At 37.7% G+C, this 24,667-nt stretch overlaps 1 protein-coding gene across 1 annotated transcript in view; it reads right to left on the bottom strand.

Annotated features, from left to right (window-relative positions):
• LOC126188640 (dynein axonemal heavy chain 6) overlaps positions 1 to 24,667 on the bottom strand; it is a 1,044,937-nt gene that overhangs the window by 39,174 nt on the left and 981,096 nt on the right. The window contains exons 107-108 of the mRNA XM_049930241.1: positions 9,541 to 9,633; positions 957 to 1,160 (exon numbers count right to left, since the gene is read on the bottom strand). Of these exons, the coding sequence (XP_049786198.1) occupies positions 957 to 1,160; positions 9,541 to 9,633 (297 nt within the window). The remainder of the gene's footprint in view (positions 1 to 956; positions 1,161 to 9,540; positions 9,634 to 24,667) is intronic.

Here is a 24,667-nt window from a genome sequence, read left to right as displayed (position 1 = left end):
TGACCCCGTAAGGCTGAGTGCTCTGCATTCCAGTCCCCCCTCCAAGGAAATATCCCGAGGTGTATTGGCACTTGAACCTAGCCCTCCATGTGGCAATCAAATGTGCTGACTTATCATCCATGGGTACCTTATTAACTGACACAAATCCATCTGATGGTGGAGGCATAATCCTATGAAGCACGCAGTGGAAAGTATATTAAATGTGACTGGTTACAGTAATTTGGTATTCATACTGACAAAAGTCAAACCTAACTAAAAATGTTCTATTTAAAGTAACTGAACATGTAACTGCAATCCCTGTGGTAGTCCATACAACAGGCTAATTGTGTGTTATTCCCTAACATCAGTAACTATACAGCCTTTCACTTTACTCAGGGGCAGCATGGTGTGCCATACTACATCTTGTACTTATCATTTGAGCTGTTCAATGAGCAAGCGCTTCAAATTTATACGGCTGCTGAAGAAAATGAAGAAAGTGACCATTCCTAAATATAGTAACAGTTCACATAATAGTCTTTATATTGTATCTATATATGTTTGTGTGAAATATTCAGCCTTTATCTTGGGGGGGGGGGGGGGGGGGGGGGGGGAAATAAAAAGGCCAAACAGAATTTGAAGCAAAATGGTGCTTCAGATGGTGTTTACTGAACAGTGTCAAAGTTTTTTATGAATTTATTATACTCAAACATTTTCAAAGCAACCAGTCTTATAAAAAATGTGTAATTATTTCTCCAAATCAATAAAATAACATAATGCAGCCACTACAGTAGATATGAGATTAAGATAACTACTAAAAGCTATTTAACTTGATATATACAGAATAATAAATGTTCATTGTATTAGTCTAAAATATAATCTGTATAATGATATTATTGAATTCACTCTACTTTCTCAAGTGACAAAATTATTTTTATACTGTAAATCACACTGTTTTGATGAACAGCAATTTATCATACCTCTTTTCCTTCTGCTTGATAGTGTGCTGCCTTCAGCAGTTCCTGATCTAGTACCACCTTTTGTACTGTGAACTCAAATTTCAGTTGATCAATAGGCAGTTCATATTTTCGTGCATGCGTCTGTAAAGTACCTGTCAGAAAACCTTGTGGGAAAAAGAAGCCAGATATCCAGAATGAGATAGGCTGTCCACTTGTTAACCATGTCTGAAAAAATAAATTAAGGTAATTGCCAGTTTTCACAAGAAAACTTTCGCAAATGTTTCTTAGTTAATGTAGGAAGATCTCTTCAAAACATTGAATAACTTTGGATATCAATTATTATTAATACTTTTGGGTATATTTACTACTGAAAAAGTTGTTTGGTTTACAATAATTGTTCAACATTTTTTATGAGGTGGGTCATAATAAGTTTGGAGATAGGAAGAAATGTAGAATTATAGTGCATGTTATAGTTCGGGGGGTGAGGGCCTTATCATGGCAATTGTTCAATTCAGTAATAAAAGTAATGTGGGGGGAAGGGCATTACAATGCTTTTGACCATTCTTCAGTATGCTATCATTGTTCAGAATTAATAATTGATATAATGGGAGACAAAAGGCAATGGAATTTTGAAGTGACTGAGATCAGGGGAAGAAACCTTCTGTTCTTTGTGGATATAAATAATTGGCAGGATAGGGTGGGAAGCAATTTGAGACTGTTTGCTGGTTGTGTGCAGCAGAATAAAATTTTATTTGTCTCTTGTTTTCTTTCAGAGTTATTATAAATTCAAATGGAAAAAATCATTCTTGGACTGGAAAAAATAATTGTGCACCAGTCCTGCAGGGCTCAATTTTAGGGCCTTATCTTTTTATGCTGTAAAAATGATTTATCTTTGAGCACTGATGTTCACTCCATTTTATTCGCAGATGAGTTTTAATTGAAAATGACAATTTAGAACAAATTCATGATACTGTGGAAAATATAATGACTCAGGGTGTATACGACCCAGGACCACCAGGAGATCTGGGAAAAACGCGGGAATTTTTTCATCAGGGAGAAAACTGGGAAAAACATGGGACTTTTTTATAATTCTGAGAATTTTTTGTTTTGTTTTAGTTTTCAGTTAAATTTTTGTAATTTTGACTAGTAAGAAACAATACTCTAACAAAGGATATTAGTGTATCTTGCTACTGCAGAATAATATGGCAGAAAAAAAACTTACGTTGCAAAGGAAATGCATCATATACAACAACAAAACACAGTACTCGTATAACCGTCTGCCAACAGCAAAATGTGTCAAGGGCTTTAGGAAGACTGTGTAATGCTTAATAACAACAAATTACCTCCGATAAGTGTGATGTCACAACTCTTTACATTAGATTCATTTGGGCAGTTGCGAGCGGGCTCATGCGCATGCACAGTTGAGTTGCACATGTGTAGTACCTTTTCCTGTTTCTGGCTACAGAAGTGTGGGTGTTAGCTGTATAAGCAGTAGCAGCAAGCAGCCAGATGATACCCAGAAAAATTTTACTGGCGCACGCATGCTGCCGGGTTCAATGGGGGCAAACTGGGATATCTGCCCCGGGCGGCAAGAATTCATATTCTTGAGGAAAAAGCCTTGTTTCACAAAGTGCATAATATACAGCGCAAGTTAGTCTATCGATTATTCATATGATTTTGAAATGCATCCCTGTTGGTTTTTGAACATTTGTGAACATATTCTAAGGTTATATTTCTGAATGGATCATAAGTTGATTTTTGAATGCGTGCATAGTGTATGTCATGTCTCCGTCAAGGGAATCCCCATCACATCTAGAAATAAACTATCCTGCAGATGGAAGGGGAGGGGGCTACACGAGCTGAGCGGAATAAAGACAAACAGGCGAATGTCAATCGCTGTTTGTTTATGTGATTGACTGGGTTTGCGAATGATCAGCATTGTTATAATTACCAGCAAAATCCATAGAGTCAGACTACTAGAGTGGAAATAACTAATAACAGGAATAACTAGTAAGAAAGATTACACGTTATCTTATCGGTGTATTCAAGAAAATGAAATTTTGATAGAAAATTTTTGACCAGACTGCTACACTAGTAATGGCCGTTGTAAAGACCTCGGTAGCAGCCACCTAAGTTCTATTCTGGGAGTAGCATGGAAAACGCATTGTACGAACATGTAATAACGCCTAACCGGAGAATAAATGTGGGGTAACTAAGCAGTTGATTGTGGCAGGGTTAGTGAAATCAACCAGAGAATAAGTTTTGACACTGGCAGGAATAGTTACAGAATTAGTGATGACAAGATTGTTTGTTACAATGAGGAAGAAGAAGAAAAGGGGACATCACACAAATTATGGAAGAATATGACGATCCCCAATTTATATAAATATTTCGTACTACTACTTTTTGATCTCATGCTCAAGAAGCTGGAGCGTATGAATGAAATGTGAAACTATTTCCAAACATAAAGTTTTTGCTTGTAGCAAGCCTAATAGGCATTTGATATTGGTGCTTCGTGAATTATATTCTGTTGTGTTAAAAAAATTGACTGTTTGTGCTAAAACAGTCTGTTTATTTGATGTGTGTTACAATTGCTGCAATATTAGACAGGCCTATTTCATTTTATCTAGCAGACAGTGACAAAATAAACATAATCAGATCGAGAAACCGCACCAGTCTTGGGTACTGTTTGTATTAACAGCTTTTTCAGTATTGGACAATGACATTTCATTTTTTCATGTGGCAAAACGTTTGATGAAGTTTGAGGTAACAGATCCTTTCGCAGAAAGGAAAGGACACCATGTAAAGCTGTAGCAAGGTTAGAGAGAAAAAAATGCTAGGACTTAAGGATTGAAGAAATGTGTACTATCTTGCTTGTCACTTGCCTTTATTTGTTTCATGTATCCTATATTTAATTTTATGTTACACAAAAAAAGCAAGTTATTAGCTAATAGGCAATAAAGAGTGCAAATTTTGTGAAGAGTTCTTGTTCTCCGGGTTACAAATAATCCCATCCAATGTTAATTGCGAGGGTTTTTCTTTTCTTTTCTTTCTTTCTTTCTGTAAATTGGGCAACTGGGAGCAGGAGAGACACCACAGGACATTTTAATTTCCACTATCCTGAATATAGTTTGATGGCATTCACTACAAAATATTATACGTTTGAATTCCACAGAGCGAAATACAATGACGTTGAGATACAAGAATGCTGTGTGAAGAGGCGTGGCACTGCACTATGGCGCACTTAAGATTAAATAACGTGTCTTACATTCGATTCGGAAATATTATTGATCCAGTGCTGATGCTCAGAGCAGTCTGAGTTGTAGTGGGAAGGTGAATATCTACGTGACCCGTGTTTATGTTTAGTAATTTTGCTGTTTCCTCTTTGTTTATTGCACTCATGTCAAATGAAAACAAAACGAATTTCTGTGGCTGGGAGCTATCAAGTCAATTACAATACATTCACATAATTACGGAAAGCTAAAATATGTTATTAGTTTCAGATTTTATTTCCAACTTTCTGACAGTCAAACATTCAGCGCCTTGCAAAACAATTTTTTGACGGTTCGCAAAGAAATTTGGCTTTTATTAATCTTTTCCGCTGAGGCAGTAAATTTATTTGAAACAAAGAGTTTAATTCCACACTATTGGCTAGTTTCAACTGTTCACTGTATTTCAAAAGTGCATCTTTTCATCTTCTAGCACGTATGGCATTATGCTATAATAAAGAACCAAACATGAGATAATACAGTACTGGTTCTCCAAGAAAATTTACATCGAAATCTGGACATACATCTACATCTACAACTACATACATACTCCGCAATCCGCCATACGGTGCATGGAGGAGGGTACCTCGTATGACAACTAGCATCTTCTCTCCCTGTTCCACTCCCAAACAGAACGAGGGAAAAATGACTGCCTATATGCCTCTGTACGAGCCCTAATCTCTCTTATCTTAGCTTTGTGGTCTTTCCGCAAAATATAAGTTGGTGACAGTAAAATTGTACTGCAGTCAGCCTCAAATGCTGGTTCTCTAAATTTCCTCAGTAGCGATTCACGAAAAGAACGCCTCCTTTCCTCCAGAGACTCCCACCCGAGTTCCTGAAGCATTTCCGTAACATTCGCATGATCATCAAACCTACGAGTAACAAATCTAGCAGCCTGCCTCTGAATTGCTTCTATGTCCTCCCTCAATCCGACCTGATAGGGATCCCAAACGCTCGAGCAGTACTCAAGAATAGGTCGTATTAGTGTTTTATAAGCAGTCTCCTTTACAGATGAACCACATCTACGCCCAAATATTTAATCAACATGACTAAGTCAAGCACTACACTACTGATGGAGTATTCAAACATTACGGGATTCTTTTTCCTATTCATCTGCATTAATTTACATTTATCTATATTTAGTGTTAGCTGCCATTCTTTACACCAATCACAAATCCTGTCCAAGTCATCTTGTATCCTCCTACAGTTACTCAACGACGACACCTTCCCATACACCACTGCATCATCAGCAAACAGCCATACATTGCTATCCACCCTATCCAAAAGATCATTTATGTAGATAGAAAACAACAGCGAACCTACCACACTTCCCTGGGGCACCCCAGATGATACCCTCACCTCCGATGAACACTCACCATCGAGGACAACATACTGGGTTCTATTACTTAAGAAGTCTTCGAGCCATTCACATATGTGCGAACCAATCCCATATGCTCGTACCTCAGTTAGAAGTCTGCAGTGGGGGACCGAGTCAAACGCTTTCTGGAAGTCAAGGAATATGGCATCCGTCTGATACCCTTCATCCATGGTTCGCAAGATGATATGTGTAAAGAGGGCGAGTTGTGTTTTGCAGGAGCGATGCTTTCTAAAGCCGTGCTGATGCATGGACAGCAACTTCTCTGTCTCAAGGAAATTCATTATATTCGAACTGAAAATATGTTCAAGAATCCTGCAACAAACCGATATTAAAGATATTGGTCTGTAATTTTGAGGATTCGTCCTTCTAACCTTCTTATATACAGGCATCACCTGAGCTTTCTTCCAGTCGCTTGGGACTTTACGTTGGGCAAGAGATTCACGATAAATGCAAAGCCAGTGCAGTAGAGTACTCTCTGTAAAACTGAATTGGAATCCCATCAGGACCTGGCGATTTGTTTATTTTCAACCCATTCAGCTGCTTCACAACCCCAGGGATGTCTATCACTATGCCCTCCATAAGGGAATCTGTACGAGACTCAAATGGTGGTATGTTTGTACGATCCTCCTGCGTGAAAGATTTCTCAAATGCTAAATTTAAAATTTCAGCTTTCATTTTGCTGTCTTCCATTGCCAGGCCAGACTGATCAGTGAGTGACTGGATGGAAGCCTTCAAGCCGCTTACCGATTTTACGTAAGGCCAGAATTTCCTTGGGTTTTCAGCAAGATCTTTTGCTAAGGTATGACGGTGGTAATGGTTGTATGCTTCGCGCATCGCTCTTTTTACAGCAGCACAAATCTCTACTAACTTTTGCCTGTCCTCATTCTCCCGCTCTTTCTTGTACCGTGAGTGCAACTGTCTTTGCTTCCTGAGCATTCTCCGAATTGCGCTGTTAAACCACGGTGGGTCTTTTCTGTCCGTAACCCACTTTTTCGGCACATACTTCTCCAATGCGTGATTTACAATGTGTTTAAAATTTGCCCATAATTCTTCCACGTCCATCGTACTGGAAGTAAATGAAGTTGATTCATTTACTTCCATCGTACTGGAAGTAAATGAAGTTGATTCATTTACTAAGTGGGATGCTAACAACTGCCACAGTGACGCCTGTTACCTGGCGCTCTCTGGCAACTGCTGAAACGAACCTAATTCTAACAGGTCGCAGGAAAATATTGCGAATGGTTTTTTGAAAAGCGTTACTTTCAGAGTAAATTTTCTTTTATGCAAGCTGAACTGTGTGCGGGAATGTATAGTGAATTTCTTAAATCACAGAGCGTTTACCTCTCCTTTAAAAATCAACTCTTTGAGGACGACCATTTAGTAAAATTTCAAGCCCAGAAGACCCAACATTTATGTCGTTATTAAAAATTTTACTGTCACATTTGTGTGTTGTAGCTTAAAGTGTGACACGTGCTAAAAAGGTCAATATTATATGTGAAAGCTTTTCTTTTCTTTTAGCAACACTATGTATATTAATTTAAACCATTAACTTTTCCAATTTGTGTACCGAGCGAGGTGGCGCAGTGGTTAGCACACTGGACTCGCATTCGGGAGGACGACGGTTCAATCCTGCGTCCGGCCATCCTGATTTAGGTTTTCCATGATTTCCCTATATCACTCCAGGCAAATGCCGGGATGGTTCCTTTGAAAGGGCACGGCCACCTTCCTTCCCCATCCTTCCCTAATCCGAGCTTGCGCTCCGTCTCTAATGACCTCGTTGTCAACGGGACGTTAAACACCAATATCCTCCTCCCTCCTCGAATTTGTGTATACATGCTACTTCACAGTGATATTGCTACTGGCTGACTACATCACGTATCCTATGCTGTGAATATCCGCTGTCATCAGCAAAACCGTGTCGTAATCTCGATTTATATGCTTCGGAAAGTAACATGCGGTGTTTGGTGGAATTCAAATTTATACTTTTGTAATACAAAAATATGCAGCATACATGTTGCTGCACATCAAAGATCTTTCCAAAACGAGGTTTCTTTCACTAAATTTGGTTCTCCAAAGGGCCGGGAAATTCTATGCCGTTGTATAAAACCATAACCATTCAAAGGATTGATAAGTTTTACTGTTCCAAGGAAAAGTATACTGTCATTTAACACAGAAAAAATGTATTTTCACCCGGGAGAAAATGTATTTTTAACTGGGAAATCTGGAAAACACCCAGGAATTTTTTTTCTTGTCCACGTATACACCTGGAATGGGCAGCCCAGAATTATGGTTTCAGCAAAGTAGATTAAAATTCAATGTCACAAAAAGACAATTAGTTCAGTTCAGTGATAAAACATCATGAGCATCTCCCATGGTGATCAGGAAATTACTGAAGCAAGTTACGTAAAATTTCTAGGTCTAAATCTTGACAAAAATTTAAATTGGAAGGCACATATAGACTTCTCAGCAAGCAACCTAAGCAGCCTAACTTATGCAATGTATATCTTATACGGTCCCACCCTTATGGGCGCCAGGGAGATGGTCTATCACAGCTACTTTGAAACTATAATTCGATACGGAATAATTTTCTGGGAAAACTCTACAAACAGCCTGAGATTACTTACACTTCGAACAAGAATCATAAGAAACAAGTGTTTAGTCCAAAAAAGAACATCATGTCACCCATTATTTAAAAAAATAAATATACTAACCATTCCTTTCTCTCTATATCCACGAAATTTTTATTTTTGTGTATCAAAATCAAAACTCACTTGACAATTTTCATTTCAACCACAATTATAGTGCTCTTCACAGACAGTTTCAAACTTCCCTCTCATAATTTAAAATTTTACGCTCAAACACCATTGCACACGGGAATAAAAATTACCCATAAATTAAATAACACAAATCTGTTAAATATGGAGTTTGACCCACTAAAAAGATTGTTATTTAATACACTGGTGGAAAAATGTTATTATTCAATTGAAGAATTCAGGCACTAGTTTTGCAGTTTGAAAACAAAAGAAACAATAAAGATAATGTATTGTGTAATAAATTGTTAATATATTGTATAAATGCTATTGCAAGCTGCAAAATGACCACAAGTGTTATATATGTTCATGTTAAATTGTTCATGTCTAAAAATTCAGAAATGCTTGCTTAAATACATTGAATTACTTTAAAAAAATAAGATTATAAAAATCAAAGTGTCTCCAGAACAAAAATCTTTGATTTGTAACTGTACATTATGTGATGAATAAACAACATTCTGCATTTTACATTAACAACAATGATAGCTGTTGAGCCGGCTGCGGTGGTCTAGCGGTTCTGGTGCTGCAGTCCGGAACCGCGGGACTGCTACGGTCGCAGGTTCGAATCCTGCCTCGGGCATGGGTGTGTGTGATGTCCTTAGGTTAGTTAGGTTTAAGTAGTTCTAAGTTATAGGGGACTTATGACCTAAGATGTTGAGTCCCATAATGCCCAGAGCCATTTTTTGATAGCTATTGAGGGATTTTCTGTTCTGTATCTTGTACAGTGGCTAGTAGCTTGATGACTAACGACGACACAAAGCATCCACTATCATCCACTGTGCAGTGGCTTGTGGAGTATGTAAGTAGATGTATAAGGTGCTGGGATAACTCTGTGACCTCTACCACATCCTGCAAGGTTCAGTAAAGGTAGAATCCTAAAACTTGCTATACACCTGCCTCATGGCTTCCTAGCCTGTCAACTTCATAAACTCATCAAAGGTCTTCATGTTGTGGGATCAATCTCAGTAGAATGTTATTCAGCGACAAGCCATAGCACCAACCACCTGTCAATGTGATGTATTTGAGTAGACATGATTTTTGAACCATACACACTCAGTGTGTATTGCTGAAAAACTGCATTACCTCCACAAAAATTCATCCTTAACATTAGATCAGTGCAGATAAAATTAAAAAGCCATGTGACATACCTGTATGAAGTCAAGTCTTGTTTCAAGATCACGTATCCAGCTTCCAAGTGACTTAAGAGATAAGTATCCCACTGTTGCCCACATTTTTGGCACCTGGAATAACACAGAAATCTCTGAAATTCTTTTGCCCTACAATTTGTAGTAGTTTCATCATTATAATAGATTGCAAGGCAACACTGCAAAGACAACATGCAATTATTAATAAAATTCTGAGCTTTATTTTTCAAACAACCACTGTTGGCAAAAGGGTGGACATTGTTTTTTTAATTTTAAAATGAACCATGTTAGCTGGTGCTTCTGTTCTCCTTAGAAATACATATCTTTGATTCCAGGTTAAGTGATTCTGTTTTGAGTTTATATTTTACTGAGAATTACACCTCCACAGATAAAAACAAAATGTAATCCAGTTTTTAAGTAACATGCTACTGAAAACCTTAAAATTATTATTCACTAACAAGTTGACTTAAAATTTGAAAGTTACAAAAGAATATGAGATCAAATTTACATCTTTATACCATGGTGCCCAGCATAAAGACAGCCATGAACTACATCGATCAGGTAGAGTATTGTGACAACCTATATTACAGTGCAGTGCTGGAAAGTCCTTGGTGGAATAAAAGTAATGGAAGAAGTGAAGGAAGCAATTCAGCATACAGCTCAGATAATGAGTCATCGATAGGCCTGTAAACAAGGCAGAAAATGATGCTATGCATCTAGATGACTGACTGTATTGTGCCAGCATGGCATCTTGACTGCAAGAAATAGGCAGCAAGTGCACTGGGAACAGTGTTCTGGTGCAGGCAGGGAAAACTACACGGGAGCACGACATTGAGTGGTGGACTGGGAGGGGAGGTAGATTAGATTAGATTAGATTTACTTTCATTCCGATTGATCTGTAGTGAGGAGGTCCTCCAGGATGTAGAACATGTTAGAAAAACAAAAATACATGACAAATATTTATAACTAAAACAAATAAGCTAATGTACCATTCCACAGGTCCCAAGTGGAATGATCGTCATTTTTTAATGAACACTATATGAAAGAGTCATTTTACAAATACGAATGCACTGAATTTAAAATAAAAAGGTTTATTATTTATTTATAAGGTAATAAAACTACTACAATACTTATTTACAATGAACACATTACTGCACTGAAATCTGAAATGGTGCAGAGTTAGATTGTAAACTGAATTTCATTGGAGGTTAAGCTTTTTATGGCTGCGGGCAAGTTATTGAAAATGTGTGTTCCTGAATAATGCACACCTTTTTGTGCAAGACTAAATGACTTTAATTCCTTGTGAAGATTATTCTTATTTCTAGTATTGATTACATGAATTGAGCTTGTGGGGCGGCGAGTGGGTACTGCAAATTGCTTGTGAAATAAAGTTTGTTATTTAAATGTGGGAAAAACACTGCATTTCCCGGCTTTTAGAATGTTGTATAATTCTGTCTTTCGCCGTTCTCAACACTGGCTCTCTCTTTACTTTTTAGCACCCAGAAAGTGATTTAACGAAACGTGGAGCCTGTAATGAGAGTTCCTAGTGCCCACTTAACCTGAGAATATTATTATAGCTGCAGCTTATAGCTCTGAAGAAGTAGGAGATTGTTCGGGATTTCTAATCAAAAACAATTTTCCAAAATAGTTGAGTATATTCTGAAATTCACTGATAACATCACAATTATCCCAACAGCCTAACAAACAGAGCAGTTCAGAGTCTAATTCGCTGATGCAACTATAAATGTCCGAATTGAATGTCAAAAGAATGCTCGCCAAAATTTGATGAGAAAATCTCATCAAACGCCACGCTAAAATGATTGGTAGAATGTCTGTACCGCGACGGCACGTGAAAATACAACAACACGCAAACTGAAGCTAGATAATGAAAATCATTCCAAAATAATCCTTCATTTGAAATGTTTTCACAGTTATGCGTATACATCGTAACTCAATACGGCACCCGAGGCAGTTTGTAGCAGCGCTACCGTAGCGAAGCGACTCCCGACACAGCTGACGTGCTATTCAGCGTCTGGAGAGAACTGGGGCCTTCCTTACTCGCGCAGTGCTCTTATATATATAGCCTCGGTGCGGACGGCTAAGAGAACGCCGGCTCTAACTTGGCTCTCACGACTGGCCGCTGGGCTAGTAACGCACCACTTCAAGTTACATAATAATTTATAGCTTCTTTTGCTGATGGCTTATGAAGCTGTTAATTTAATCGTGCATTTAGCACGCAGGTAAGTATTTATAATAAAATTATGACGTGGCTAAGTTAAATATCTTGGGCGAGAGAAATAATTAAGTTACGCTGCACGCAGCAAATGAGCTCTGAACTGGTCCTTTTGAGATCCGCTATCGCTATAATTTTATAGGTATTCAAAAGAAACTTTTCACATCTTCATAGTCATAGCGGACCTCCAACCTATTTAAATTTAAATATCCTAGTCTTATTCATTAGCCTACTTAATCTATCCTGCTTCCTTCAGTTTTGAGATGAAAACCAGAAAATCATGAATTTCCACTAAGGTCTTAACCTGTGAAATCCAAAGTACTGTTTTTATTAAATCATTATGAAAGATAAGTCTAAATATAAATTTTGAAGTCTCTAGCTCCTTTCTGTTGCGCCAATTATTTTTTTAGAAAAACGTCCAAATTACAAAAATGGCTGAAGTTATCGCACTGATATTTAATATACATTAATTTAGTATTATTCCTTACATGCTGGAAAAGTTTCAGATCATTTGCTTGAATTTTAAGGTATTGCGCAACATTTATGACGTCCGAGCTAGTTACAGCAGACTGGCTGGCACACAATGGAAACTGATGTGAATTTACTACAGCGTGAGTAGGCTGCTTCCCTACAAGCTGTTGGTTTGAAAAAGTGGTATATTTTTAATGAGAAATTTCATTACGGAATAAATATATTGGGAAGCAATAGTTAGTATCCCTAGTTCCTTAAACAGGCTTCTGCAGGATGTTCTTGAGTTCACACCACATATAACTCTTAATGCATGTTATTGTGCCCGGAAAACTTTAGCTTGGCTTGATGAATTACCCCAAAAAATAATCCCATATGACATTATGGAATGAAAGTAAGCATAGTATGCCAGCTTTTCCATTTTTATATCCCCTATGTCTGATACAATTCGCATTGCAAATAGAGATTTGTTAAGACGCTTCAGCAGTTCTGTGGTGTGCTCCTCCCAGTTGAATTTATTATCAAGCTGTCTTCTATCTGCTTGTCATTGTATGTTAGGCATATACTCGTGGGACACCCCTTACAAGTTCTGAACTGCATGTAGTGTGTTTTTTGAACGTTTAGTGACAAAGAATTGGCGAGGAACCAGTGATTAATGTCCACAAATATTTTATTAGCTGATCTTTCTAAGACTACACTTGATTTGCTATTTGTTGCAATGTTTGTATCATTGGCAAACAAAACGAACTTGGCATTTGCTTACATTACTTATGAAAGGTCATTCGTATACACAAGGAACAAGTAAGGGCCCCAAAATGGATCCTTGTGGGACCCCACATGTAATTAGTTCCCATTTGGATGATGCCTGATAGCTTGATACATGTCTCTTTCCTAATAACACCCTTTGTTTCCTGCCAGAGATATAAGATTTGAACCATTTTGCAGCATTTCCTGTTACACTATAATATTCTAATTTATTTAAAAGGATATTGTGATTTACACAGTCAAATTCCTTTGACAGATCACAAAATATACCAGTTGCCTGCAATTTTTTGTCTAATGAATTAAGCGCATTTTCACTGTAAGTGTAGATAGCCTTCTCAATATCAGAACCCTTTAGAAATCCAAACTGTGACTTTTACAGTATGTTATTTGAGATAATATGGTTATAAAGCCGATTGTACATTACTTTTTCTAAAATTTTTGAGAATGCTGGCAACAGTGAAATTGGACGGAAATTTGATGCTATTTCTTTATCTCTCTTCTTAAACAGTGGCTTAACTTCAGCATATTTCAACCATTCAGGAAATATTCCACTGATAAACGACTGGTACACAGATAGCTTAATATGTTACTTAGCTCAGAATCACATTCTTTAATTAACTTTGTTGATATTTCATCATACCCACTAAATGTTTTCGATTTTAAAGATTTTATGATGGACATTATTTCTGCTGGGGTAGTGAGGGTCAAATTCATATTATGGAAGTTACTTGAAATGTCTGGTCTGAGGTATTCCATAACAGCATCTACCAAACCTGACAGCCCCATTTTTTCAGTAACAGTTACAAAATATTTGTTAAAAAGTTCTGCAACACTGTACACATCTGTCACCAATGTATCATTTACTCTTAATGCTATTTGTTCCTCTTCGTGTCTGGTTCTACCAGTCTCCTCCTTCACTATATCCCATATTGTCTTTATTTTGTTATCTGATATGACTATCTTTTCCTTGTAATATATTTGCTTTGATGTCCGTATTACAATCTTTAAGGTTTTGCAGTATTCTTGTAATGTGCTATAGCATCAACATCAGAACTGTTTCGGATTGACAGATACAGTTTTCTTTTTGTTTTACAAGATACCTCTATTCCTTGAGTAATCCATGGCTTCTTTGTAGACTTTCCTCTAACCTTGGTAAGTTTTGGGGGAAATCAGTGTTAATAAGGTAAGCACTTTATTAGCAAAAGTGTTATATTTTTCATTCATGCCATGAGCACTGTAAACATCAGTCCAGTGAATGTCTCTGAGGAGTGTCCTAAAATAATCAATTTTTGGCTTATTGATTACCCTCTTGAGCTCAGATTTAACAGATTTTATATCCTGTTCAGTATTAACATTTAACAGAAGGAACTGCATGTCATGGTCTGAGAGGCCATTGACTATTGGTTTTGTAATATAATTTAGTTCATTGGACTTTTCTATAAAGATATTATCAATGGCTGTTTGTGAGCAATTGGCTACCTTAGTGTGGAACTTTACCGTGGGAATTAAGTTGAATGATAGTGTTACTAACTCAAATAAGTTCTTATTGGTAGAGTCTTTAAGGAAATCTAGAACAAAGGAATAAGGGGCAATAGGTGGATGTGACAGTAGAATGAGTGTACTGGGGGGTGGGTCAGGAGTAGTGATAGATGTTGGACAAAGGCTGACATAGGTTAAGGCCTCACAGGATTGAAGAATGTGTTGTACAGATAAGTACCATTAATACTGTATAGAAAAGCCATTATTTAAAGTGCTGGTGATGGGGGAGAATGATTGAGATGGCACAGGTTGTGAAGCAGTCATATTTTTTGATCAGCAATTGATTTTGTCACTGGGTTGTCAGTTCTGATCCTGGTCACAGTTTGGCATTGGCCATTTTTTCAGGTAAGTGTGTGCTGGTGGTTATTCATACATAAAAGGTTGTGCAAAACTTACAGAAGAGCTAGCATATGATATGACTGCTTTCAAAAGTGAATGAGCCTCTGACAGGAGAGGTTATGCTTGGGACTGCTATAGGATGCACTGGGTGAGTGTAATGGGGCAGGTGCCTTCCATAGAGATATGATTAGGAACTCCAAGTGTATGCCCTATCCATGTAGCACTCACATGGCTATGGTGTATGAGGGAGAGTGCAAATAAACTTCACATACTTGTTGGAGATTACCAATGCTGCTTTGCCTAATTACAGCTGAGTGAACACTTGTACATGGCTATGTGGATGGCACAACCAAGTGTGCACTTCTTCATATGAAGTATAATGAATACAGATAAAAATTATTATTAGTTATTCATTAATGACAAATGTTATTCGAAACATAATTCACTTCCATGAATAAAAACATTTATTTGTCATCTGTGAATAAAAAATGTTGTGAATAATAGATAAAATTTGAAATCCAGTGACATTTATTTCCTCAACTTTTTATTATAATTTATTAAACAGCTGTACTTTTCATTGATTTTAAATTAGTTTTCATAACAACTCTGTTTTTTTTCTTAGTCATCTCATAAGAAATTTCGTTTGAGTTTTAATGATTTGCTTTATGACACTAAAGAAAATATGCAACACATGCAATAATGATATTGGAGTGTTTTTTATTTCCTGAATTTGTCTTTATTTCATGATAATGTTATATGACTTTCAACTCACAGTCTTCGTCAACAAATATTGAGAATCACAGAGGACTTAATGACATTAGCTGCCAGTGGGCATTCATTTATATCAATGGGGCAAATTGAAAATTTGTTCCGGACTGGGATTCAAACTTGGGATTACAGTGCTTACTAGGCAGGGACTCTGACCACTAAGCCATTCAGACACAGTGGTCATTGCAACTGCATGGACTACTCTAGCACACTTTCTGTCAGACCCAAAATCTCAATTTGTCCACGTGCAGCTAATGTAGTGCCTATTGCCCATTATCGTCATCACTTATAGCATTTTGTCAATTCCCACAAGACTGCGAGACTGGTGTGCATCCACACTGAAGAGCTACGAGACTGGTGTGCATCCACACTGAAGAGATCATTGGCCATCCCTTGCGTTAATTATATATGTATGTGGTGTTCGAAAGAACAGAACCCACATATATATAATATTGAGAAATCACCAAGTCCACTATAGTTTTTTTGGTCATATAATTTGTTTTGGTTACACATTGGTTTCACTTCCCGAATTGCATTTGAAATAAAATTCTCTTTTTACATACTAAGATTGTTCAAAACTTGTGACCCAATCTTTGACCTTTCTTTGACTATTATATGTCTGTAGTTTGCCGTAAGCCTCCAGTGGTCATGGTCAGCTATACAGTTGAGCTATTTATTTTTAAATTGTGGGTAAGATATTGCTGCATTAACTGCAATTGGTGTACAGTTGCAAAAAAGTCTTCCAATCATTTCTTGATGTTTCCTGATATGAGTTGCCATTGTACTGTAATGTTATGAATTCTTTTATGTACTTGAACAAAGCATTTCTTTCAAAATTTTTATATCTCAAAGCCCTGTGTAATAGCAAAGACACGTGTCTGATTGAAAAACTATTCCATGCTGTGACGGAAATCTTACTCAGAGTTAATCATAAAACTCTTTTGGATGACTTTGGACATCCATCAGAATTCCACAAACTTTTTAGGAGTTCTTTAGATTTAAAATTTGTTGATGTTAGTTATTAGTGACTGAGTTATAACTTTGTCCACTTATTTAGTACCACTACAAACATGAGCGAATTGCGTAGTTACAGGAATTGGGCAAAAATATGGAAACACCAAAAACACAAACATTACCATGCCTAATATGTTGTAGGAAACTCAATGGCATTCAAAACAGGTTCTAGTCATATCAGAACGGGTTAGTACAGATCCTGTACAGTTTTTAAGGGAATCTTATGACATTCTTTCTGCAAAGTAGTGATAGGTTCAAGTAACATTGATGGAGGTGGATAGTGATCATGCACCCTTCTATCCAAAGCAGAACACAAAGGCTTAATTTTATTGAGATTTGGTGACTATGATGGCCACAGGATATATGAAGTACATTCTCATTCTCACAGAAGCAGTCCTGGAAGATGTGAGCTGTATTAATAGGCCCTGTGAACTTGGAATGCAGCGTTACCATTGTGAACAAATATTGTGCCATCAGATGGACTTGATCAGTCAAAAGGGTCACATAATCCGTGGCAGAAAAGTGACATTGCAGGGTGACAGTAAGGGCCATAGTAGGGTATCATGATATGGCTAACAAAATCATCACAAAACCTTCTCCATGCTTAACTCTTGGGATGTAAGAAGTGTCCAAATGATTTTCTTCCATTGCTCCACAGTCCTTATTTTACGGCTTCTGCACCACATTTTCTTGTCCATCACTGATGACTGGTTTTGAAAATCCAGCTCACCCAAAAATTCCCTTCTTATGGCACTCTCGTTGTGTTGTTTTGGTGCTGACAGGGTTCCTGAATGTACCATTTAGTTCTGAAATGACTTTTGCAGCTGTCATCTTCTTATTATTCATCTTTGTTATGATAACTCAGCAAACACTGTCGTCTGTGTTGTGGATTAGTGAATTGTTTTTTTATGCTGTCTCTGAATGCAGTATAATCCTTCAATACAGTACCACCAAACTCTTCGGCTCCCTTTGTTATGGAAGCAACCCCCACCCCCTCCCCAGAATGAGCACAAATAATTTACCCATGTAGGAATTCATTTAGCTCTGGCGTAATGCAATGACAACTACACAGAACACTGTTCTGACCATGACTGACACTTGCAATGTATTGAGTACTAGAGATGGGCAGTCCACTCCTGAACTCATTCAACTAGCCAGATCTTTTGAAAGCGTGGATGATGGATGATTTGGAAAAAATGAATGGTAGCTGATCTGATTTTAAAATGCGTCTCTGGTGGCTGTAATGAGCGGGATGAAAATTATGCTCTAAGCTGCTGCAATGGTGTCCTACCCACAATCTTAAGTAAATGTTTCCCAACCATGTGCACATGTGGATTTGCTGCATACATTACTGGTTTACTAGTACAAAAAGCTTTTCTCTTCCTTTTTTTTTTTTTTTTTTTATTTTTTGCTTCGATTTATTGGCTGGCGGGCAGTACCCATTGAGGAATAATACTAATTATGACAATATGAAAGTAAACACAACTCTTTTACCCAGTCTCCTAAGGGGGGGGGGGGATGCGCTGCTGGGGCAAATGAGGCAGAAATGCTTCAGTACAGTACAGTAAGGCAGAAAACACTTCCAGCATCATGTTTTTGGCCTTGAATTCAAAAGAATATCTCAGATTTCAGAAGTCCAATAAATGTGTACATACTTTGAGTTGTTACTACTTATCCTTTAACATAGCACTGGACTCGGAATGTGTTGCCAGTGATTATAAAAGCTGTGGTCCTCAGCCAGAATGTGGTTGGAGAGTATCGCAAAGCAATCCAGGCATCACTCCACTCCCCTCCACTCTCACCGATCAGACCCTAGGTCATCTCACTAGCTCACTACTCTCCACCACTCTCAGGAATCAGACTGCAAGACAGCTTTCTAGCCCACTACTCCCCACCACTCTTACCAATCGGATTGGAAGGTAGCTCACTGTTCCCCACCAAGGCATGTAGCTCTTGCTGACAAGATCACACAGAGCAGACCACACGGCGACCTGTGGCATCACTTCATTCCCTGCACTCTTGGCACAGTGATATAGCTTGCAACTTACTTTCTTGTCTGAGCACCTATCCATCCAAGTTCAGCTTGTTATTCTTTGTATCCTTATTTGATTTGTTCTAGTCATCATCTTCTGGTGTTGCTACTCTTTTGTTTTCTTTTTGTGTGAGTGTTCTTGTTAGGTGTACTATTATGTTTTCTTCCATGTCTGTTGTATTTATAGTTGCTGTTGTTGGTGTGTTGGTAACCTTTGAGAAGGTTTTAATTACTTTGGGTGGATAGGATACTACATGTAATGGTATGTGTAGCACATAATTATTTTAATATATGTGATAGTCCATGTATAGAGGCTGTCTCAGGAGAAATGGTCAGTATTCAGAGATACGACAGGAACGATCATTTGAAGCAAAACACTGAATATGGACATGTGCCCTATTCCAAATGGTTTCTGAGATGGAACATATTTAAAGTTAATTTTGTATGTTTTTCTTGAACAACACAAAATTTATAGCATCTAGAGAAAAGTTATTACAGTATAAAAGTAAACTAGATTAAATTAACTTTAAAAAGGTCGTACTCATTTTTTCTCAAGGAATTACTGGTTGCCTGAAGAGATTGGGTGAATACGGAAAATCTTGTGCAACATGCATGCATTGAGATGTAGGTAAGTCAGTTTGTGGTAGTTTCCCAACTTCGTAGACCACATGTCCTAAAGCAAATTATTTGTCTTGATTTCATCCAAACTACTATGGTACTCTGTAAACAGTGAAAATGTACTGAACAATAAAGAAAATAAACAATGTACATTAAATATGTTCGTCTCAGAAAACATTCAGAATAGTGCATATGTCCACATGGCATATTTTGCTTCAAATGATTGTCCTGTCATATCCCTGAATATTGACCATTCATCCCATTCATCCTGGGACAACCTGTACATTATGCTTAATTTTTTATTTATTCATTTAACCTGAACAGATTAATACTATCAGGAGTCCTTTTACACCAGACCAGAGTTTTACATGTAATTACAAAACTTATTAAAATCACAGTTACTTAAAGAATCATAATAGTTTTAATATCATGTTTCTTCTTCTCTATGAATATATTAGGCATTTACCTGTTATGTACTCTTGGTTGAAATTGTTAATTTTCATCAGTCTTCCTAAATATCTTCTCCCCACAGGGTAATAATTATCACCAATTTTGGTAATCTGTCATCTTCCATTCTTGTGACATAATCATTCCAATTGTTTCTGTATTCTTTAATCAGCTCATTTATGTTTCTCACTCTCAGTTCCTTTCTGATGTCTGCATTTACTCCCCCATGAGACAGAATGTGCCCAGCTACTCTTCTTAGGAGTTGGATATGTAGTGCTTTTATTCTGATGGGAACAAGTGTTTCTGCTGTGTTGTCCAGGCAAAAGTTTCAAGGTCTAGGAAGCAATAATCTAATATGACCAGTAGTGTGTCAACAATAAGCTTCATCATTTGGACTATGACGCTGTCAAGTACAGTAAGTACTGAGCTGAAGGGTTTTTCGACAGTGTTGTCAACTCAAGAAAGAATTTTTCACTACTACTATCATTTTTCTCAATAAAATAATCAGTAAGTCTATGTTTTGTTTATGATTCAATGAAGGTTATCGCAAAAGTCGAGTACTGGTTTAGTTCCTTGGTTGGGACAATGGGATCAGCTGAAGTTTCTACTTTGCCTACTCTTCCCTAGATCACAGAAGATTTTCCATAGAGCATCAGGTCTTTACATTTTAGGTCAATATATTGGCATGTCTCACTTATTGTTTCTCTCAGATTGATTGCTTTCTGCTTGTAATCATTCATGAACTGCTTTTGATTTTCTGTTAGCCAAGGTGCAGGTTTTCCCTTAAGGTTTCTGGTCTTTAGGGGAGCAAATTTATTGTGTAATAGAGTTAGTTTGGTGGTAAATCTTTGGAGTTGGTTTTTCGTGTCCAGGAATGGTATGGAAGTCATCTTCCGAATTATCTTTTGTGCCTCCGCTGCAAGTTCAGGCACACTGATACACTTAAAAGTCTCTGTATGTTGTCACAGTGTATTCCTTGCATATTTTAGGGAGTAAATCATGAATAATATGTTGTAAGCTGATATTCCAGGTACAAATTTCCTTACTTGTGGATTTCGAGGCTAATGTATGTATGAGGCCGGACTATAGGCGGCATTATGGGTAGGTGCAAGTTGACATACTGTTACATTTGAAGAAGAAAATATACACTTGAATTTCACAGTGATGCATTCCAATTCTTGCCAGGACCATTCATGCCACTACTTTGTGATGAAACTGTATAGAGTCCATTTTCTTTTAAGCATGTCAGGGCTACTCAGTGAGTGCATGCCGCATGATACCAATTGTGGAAACTGCCAGATGTGCTTCCACATTGCATGTGAAGCATGTGATGGGCAGTGAGTGCTGCTCACATGATTCTGTCATGTGGGTGCAATGTCCGAGACATGACTCCTAAAGTACAAGAGGTGGGGAGTAGGTTATGGACAAACTGGGATATTTTGTCGTTTGGATGGGCGGTGGAATACCATTTTGGTAAGTATTGCTTCCAGACAAAGTGACAAGTAATCAAAGCCCAAGTAAAGGATACTGTTAAGTTGTTCCAATCCAAGATGATAGTGGATAATGAGGGTGTTGGGGGGGGGGGGGGGGGGGGGGCACTCTTTTGCTGCTGGTTCAAGCGAGTACTCAGAGTATTAGGAACACGCAATGATAAGCCATGAGATCTGTTTGTGGATTAGTCTTGGAGGGTAATTCCTGTCAGTGAAGCTCTAGATTGCTTGTCATTGTAGATGCACTGTCCATGGATTGCCAAATTGTTAGGGAAGTCTTTTTAGTTTGGAGGAGATGGCAGCTACCAAAATGTAGGTGCTATTTGTGGTTAGTGAGCTTGATATGGACAGCAGTTTTAGAGCAGCCATTGGAGAGTATTGTCACTATAAAGAAAGGTCTGAGGATGATCAGGTGAAATGGATGGAAGAGGTGTCGAGGCTATGGAGGAATGAGAGTAGTGTTGGAGGATGGTATTGAGGGTGTGTATTATTAGCTTCAACAGGGTTGGCAGCCCAGTGACACATGAGAAGTCAGAATTTCTGAGCTCTCATAAAGATATGTTGTTTTCATTGTAATAACAGTTAGTTTAGGATACAGTGTTCATTAAATATGTTTTTAAATGCATTCTTTATCTTACCATTAAAGGTGTCACCTACCTTTATGCATTAGTCTAGAAAATGCGAAAGATTATAAGGTTGGTTTGTAGTTGTATACTTGTTTATGTTTTGGCACTTTTAAGTTACAGAATACCACTTAATTGTTCTGTTTTTCTTTCCAACAACTTAATTTAAGTGTCCCCATTCCTTAAGTTCATATTCCCAGGAAGTAATGTAAATCTTAATCAATTTGATTTAGAATCTTTCACACTAGTCAGTTGTTTACGTTCAGTTTGCATACAACACAGTTACATTCTGTTGTGATTAATGTAATTAACAGATACTGCATTTGAGTGAGTGCTATGTTCTTGTAAGCAGAAATAAATAACTCTTTATGTTGTGTATATAATAGAGGGAAACATTCCACGTGGGAAAAATATATCTAAAAAGAAAGATGATGAGACTTACCAAACAAAAGCGCTGGCAGGTCGATAGACACACAAACAAACACAAACATACACACAAAATTCAAGCTTTCGCAACCAACGGTTGCCTCATCAGGAAGAGGGAAGGAGAGGGAAAGACGAAAGGATTTGGGTTTTAAGGGAGAGGGTAACGAGTCATTCCAATCCCGGGAGCGGAAAGACTTACCTTAGGGGGAAAAAAGGACAGGTATACACTCGCACACACACATGTTGTGTCATACACCTGAAGCGCTAACCTGTATGCCCAATTTTTACTGCTAAGTAATGAAAATTCTTGTAGTGTAAAGGGTGTTAACTGATTCTAATGCTATTTTCAAGTGTGTAACCTGTGTTGCAATGTGTGATAAGTGGATGTTGACATAGAATAGTCAAAGAAGGAGTGGTTACACAGACTGCAGTTGGAATTACACTGGGGTGATAGTAGTTGGGAAACTGAATGGGGAACTCAACGAGGTCTCTCATGGAACTGTAGGCTTTGCAAAAAAGACAAGAGAATCACTGAGAAGAAGGTAAAGATTTGTGCCCTTCAGGCTGAATTAGATCATGCAAAATTTGAATTGGATAGGTTGTACAGGAAAAAACCCCTGGGAACACATAGCAAGATCACTGTGGTTACTCGTGTCAGAGAGGCACATTAGATCAGGATTCAGGCACCCTGTTTTGAAAGGAGTGAAAATAACAGAAGGGTCCCACAAAATGGTTAAGAATGCACAGAAAAGTAATGTTAGCTTATTTCAAGACAGTAGGACCCTAATTGATAATGTCTTCTTTGATGACACTCAAAGCAATAAAATACCTGTTTCCCCAAGTAACGAATGCTAACACTGGCCATTATGCTCAATTAGTTACAGTAAATAACATAGTGCCTTACAGTATGGATACTCCTTAGTGGAATTTGGCTAGAATAATTAATGACTCCAGGACAAATGTTTTTAAGATTAGTTTACAGGAGATGACCTGATGGCCTGGGATGTAATTTATAATAAAGCAGATGCTAACATAACATAATCTAGGCCACAATAAATTCATATCATTATTTGGAAATAGCTTTCCACATAAGCTACTCAGAAAGGCTGTTGTTTGCGCATATTGACTTCCAAATCTTTGAACACAGTACACTCATTGGTCTGTGTTATTGTGACACTGCATTCCTTCCCAATGTGCATCTTTTCTGGGGTTCATTCCCATTAATTTTTAAGGATTACATTGTGTGGCTACATCAAACAGCACAGGTGGAGGAGCTCTCTGAACAAGAGGACATTTAGCAAATGGGCTGACCTGCCAGTTTACCCAACTTAAATCCCATCGAGCACATCTGGGACATGTTGAGGATATGTATTGTAGCACATCCACATGCTTCAATGACTGTCCAACAGTTGTCAGTCATACTGGTGGAGGAATGGAATGCACTACCACAAGTACACCTTACACCTTACCAACCTTGTGGCCAGTACGGGAGTACAATACAGCTGCATTGTCATTCATGACCACGATGCACCATATTAAGAATCATGTCCCACCTTTGGTAATGTCCAGGGGATCATCATAAATTGTGGTGACTTTGCTGTAATAATTCTCTTTAAATAAAAGTGTAAGATCTATTGCATAATTCATTCATGCATCTCCAATGCACTGTACTGTACTGTACAGTAGTGGCTATTTTTATGTATGGTCCAGGTTTCATTGAGCTGATACTTGGCAGTGACATATCATGTAAAAGTTACTTTCATCCTTACATTTTTCATGCCATTTTAAGCTGATAATGCCCCTCCATCAGTGATCAAACACAAATGCTATCCTAGCTTTGTTGGTAATGTTTTTGCATTTGGCAACTGTTATTTCTGTAAAAGCTTCATATTCTATCATCCCTCTCTCATTGGGACTCTCTTGTACAGGTCAGAACTGTGTGTACTTATGAGGTCTAAAGTACTTCTTTGATGAGCAGGTTGTCGGACTAACTGTTCAAGGCATTTGATTAGGTTTCAAACAGCTTGTTTCATAGTGTGATATGGGAGCAACTGATTTCTAGGAAAGTTATGAATTCTTGGACTTAATGAAAATTGTCTTGCATTTAAGAGTAAATGTTTTGAGATTCTCACTCAGTGCTTTTAGTATCCAGTCTATTGAAATAATTGGTTTACCTGATGATGATTTTGCTATTGGGTGTTTTACAGTTCCCTCTAATTTAAAACAAAGAAAAAAGAAAATGCGCATTCCACACATACTCTGCCACTCAAGTGGGTGCTCCTGATGCATAGTGGATACCTTGAGCTCTCCAGGGAGACTTTACAAGTCTCTTATGTAGAGTACAGCTGATCTCATCACAGGGCTTCCA

This window comes from Schistocerca cancellata, chromosome 5, assembly GCF_023864275.1.
Source record: "Schistocerca cancellata isolate TAMUIC-IGC-003103 chromosome 5, iqSchCanc2.1, whole genome shotgun sequence".
Lineage (NCBI taxonomy): Eukaryota > Metazoa > Arthropoda > Insecta > Orthoptera > Acrididae > Schistocerca > Schistocerca cancellata.
The sequence above is the reverse complement of the archived record's forward strand: the minus strand, read 5'-3'. Positions and strand labels throughout refer to the sequence as shown.